General features: G+C 28.0%; 1 protein-coding gene across 1 annotated transcript; it reads left to right on the forward strand.

Moving 5' to 3' along the window:
* Positions 1 to 1,549: 1,549 nt before the first annotated feature.
* On the forward strand, positions 1,550 to 3,038 carry LOC105460796 (chymotrypsin-1-like; the record flags this gene model as incomplete). The annotated part of the gene is made up of 3 exons (XM_011707287.1): positions 1,550 to 1,661; positions 1,938 to 2,088; positions 2,807 to 3,038. Coding segments are annotated over exons 1-3 (435 nt in total), but the record flags the coding sequence as incomplete, so codon positions are not given.
* Positions 3,039 to 3,042: the final 4 nt, after the last annotated feature.

Genomic DNA, 3,042 nt, shown 5'->3' on the forward strand with positions numbered 1-3,042 from the left:
GATTAAATTTTGCGTTAAATTGTGCTGTAATGCAACTCAGTACATATTTTTAATATATCTTTACAAAAATATAGATAATATAAAATATTATAATACTAAAAGCTGATCAAATTATATATCAATTATATTTTTTACATTAAAATTATTATAACAATAATTTGCAATAATAAGTATAATTCATTACTGTCGTACATATAATATTAATATTTTAATTATTAATGTTTCAATATCAATCTCGATTCCAGGGTGATTCTGGTAGTCCATTAGAGGCCTATGGAGAACAAGTTGGAATTCTTTCTTTCAATAATCGTTGCGCTAATGGAGAACCAGACGTTTACACAAGAGTGCCCAAGTTCCTCTCTTGGATCGCTGAGAATAAGAAGATTTAAAAGATATTTAATCTATCTATTAAAATTCCACTTCGTTTAACGTAATTTACAATTTACATAATAGTATATTATAGTTTGAGCAAAATATAAATTATTTCTGCAAAATAAATGATTTCTCTATCAGTGAAATAAATTGTCAATGCAAATAATAAAATAATAACAAATCAATCATTATTCTTCTTTTTAATAGTTTTTAAGAGTGATCGCTATTTTATCGATGAAAAATGTCATTTTAATTATGTTATGCAAAATTGAGAAATTTATAAACTTATCTGTAATATTGTTATAAATGCGTTAGACGAAATCAGCAAAGAAGAAATCCTTTGAAATATAAATAAAAGAGATAATTTTAATTAAATTTGTGTTTTTTGCTGCTATAACTTTTCTTACTCTAAGGGGACACAACTGAGTGCTTCCCTCCGCTTTTAATCAGCTTCGAATATATTAAAGTATAGACAAAAATGAGAAACATATATTTTTTTATAAATCCTTACATGTTAAAAATAAAACGCTCATTTGAAAAATATACATTTTTTTCTAAATATCGTCTATACCGCTAAAGATATAAGAAAATATTCTAAAGTAAAAGTTTTACAGTTTCAAATGCAGTTTCCATGGCGCGTTTAAATTTTTGGAAGATAAGAGTAGTTTGAAAATTATTGTTGATGTACTTAAAAATATGATGTTTTCAAAATTTCAAATGTATGTTATTAGCATATACAAAACGCACACATACATTAGATATATACATATGCGATACTATACACGCATATATGCAAAAATAAGATTTCAAATATTAAATAACTTTGATTAGATAACAATTTTAAGAATGTACCATTTTTATTTTAATCACAGATATAATTCGGAATCTTATTTGTATGAAACAATTAACTCCGAAATTTATCTGTAAATATTTAATTTTATGCATCATGTCCACTCTAAAGTTTTCTGAAATTTAGGATATAATCATTTACTTCCATTCTCTTTGTTTGATAAGGTACTTCCTTTGATAAGAAAAACTTCCGCTTTTATCATTTAATTAACATATACGCAATACGGATAATAATATTTTATCATACGATACTGCGTTAAGAAAAATTCGTCAGAAAATCGTCACAATCACATGATTTATATCTTTCTTACAATAACGTCAGAAACATATATAAAGTTACGGATGCATCTATCCCCTTCAGTTCCAGGCAAGAAATCTGCAATCAAAGATGCACGCATTCGCATGTCTTATATTTGTCGTTCTGATATACGCCATTGAAGGTATTCATAAAATAACTTATAAATATTTTACTTTTAAATTTGCAACTCTTTCTCGAACAGCTCATTAAGTTATAAAATCAACATGATGTTTAATTATTGTTGTTAAAAGTTCATATAGAGTGCTTCTAATGACAAACGCATATTGACATAGAAGTCCAACATTCAGTGAAAGACAAAAACAGAATGATTCTTGTCTCTTGCTGTTTCTTTCATTATAATATAACAGATATATTATTTGGCGCTTGTATTAATAATTAATTCATTTTTGTAAATAAGGAGCTTCGTCTCCTTATATCATTGGCGGCAATGATGCTCCCATCGGCAAATTTCCGTATCAGGTATCATTGAGATTAGACGGCAAACATCGATGCAGTGGATCTATTCTTGATAATCTTAATGTGTTAACTGCAGCGCATTGTGTTGTCGGGTATGTTAAACAATTCTTAAACTATATCATACATTCTTTTTTTTACAGCGAAATTTAATTGTAAAACTAGTCTTTTAACACGTGAAATGGACACAATGTACGAAATGTATATATCTAGTAAACTGTCTACAATGTAACAACAAATTAGCAGCAAATTTGCTCAGATATTGCAATACACATCCGGTATCATCTACGTAGACATTAAACAAAGCATGCCGATATAATCTAACAGCAGACTGTCGGCAGAAATTTAACAGAATTTTTTCGACAATATTTAAACAAACTATATCACTTAAATGGTTACAAAATGGCAGATTTTGTTTAGTTTATGCAATCAATTTGCCATTATATTCTATTAGCAGATTATGTTATATTTCTGCTGGTAATCTATCGATAAATATACTAGAAATAATGTCCTTTAATACAGCGTTATTCCTTATAGAAAAGTGAGTCGGAAAACTCTGAATCATTTTTTTCTACAATACTTAATGAAGTTGAATTACTACAATAATTACTTCATTGAACATTGTGGACAAAAATGGTTCAGAACCTTTTAACTCAGGACTTTTCAATTCAGTTTTTTTATAAGGAATAACGCTATTAAGATACATCCTCTATACAAACAATTTCAAAATCTAAATCTGTTCTTGACAGATTTGGGTTCTCATACCTATGGATTCCTTTATTTTTCTTATTTGGATTCTTTTTTTATTGTTAGATTGAAATGTTCACCGGAGAAACTGAAAGTTCATGTCGGTACAAACTTCTTGAATGGATTAGGATATATTTATGACGTAACCGATATCAGCGTCAATCAAAATTACGACAATTATTTATTTCTAAATGATATCGCCTTGGTTCACCTTAAAAGTCCAATTAGGTACAATAAGCTAGTGCAACCAATAAATCTTACGAAATCCGATGAAGGTCTTGAAGGCTTGCCGTGCACAATAT

This window comes from Wasmannia auropunctata, unplaced genomic scaffold, assembly GCF_000956235.1.
Source record: "Wasmannia auropunctata unplaced genomic scaffold, wasmannia.A_1.0 LD315538.1, whole genome shotgun sequence".
In the NCBI taxonomy this organism is placed as follows: domain Eukaryota; kingdom Metazoa; phylum Arthropoda; class Insecta; order Hymenoptera; family Formicidae; genus Wasmannia; species Wasmannia auropunctata.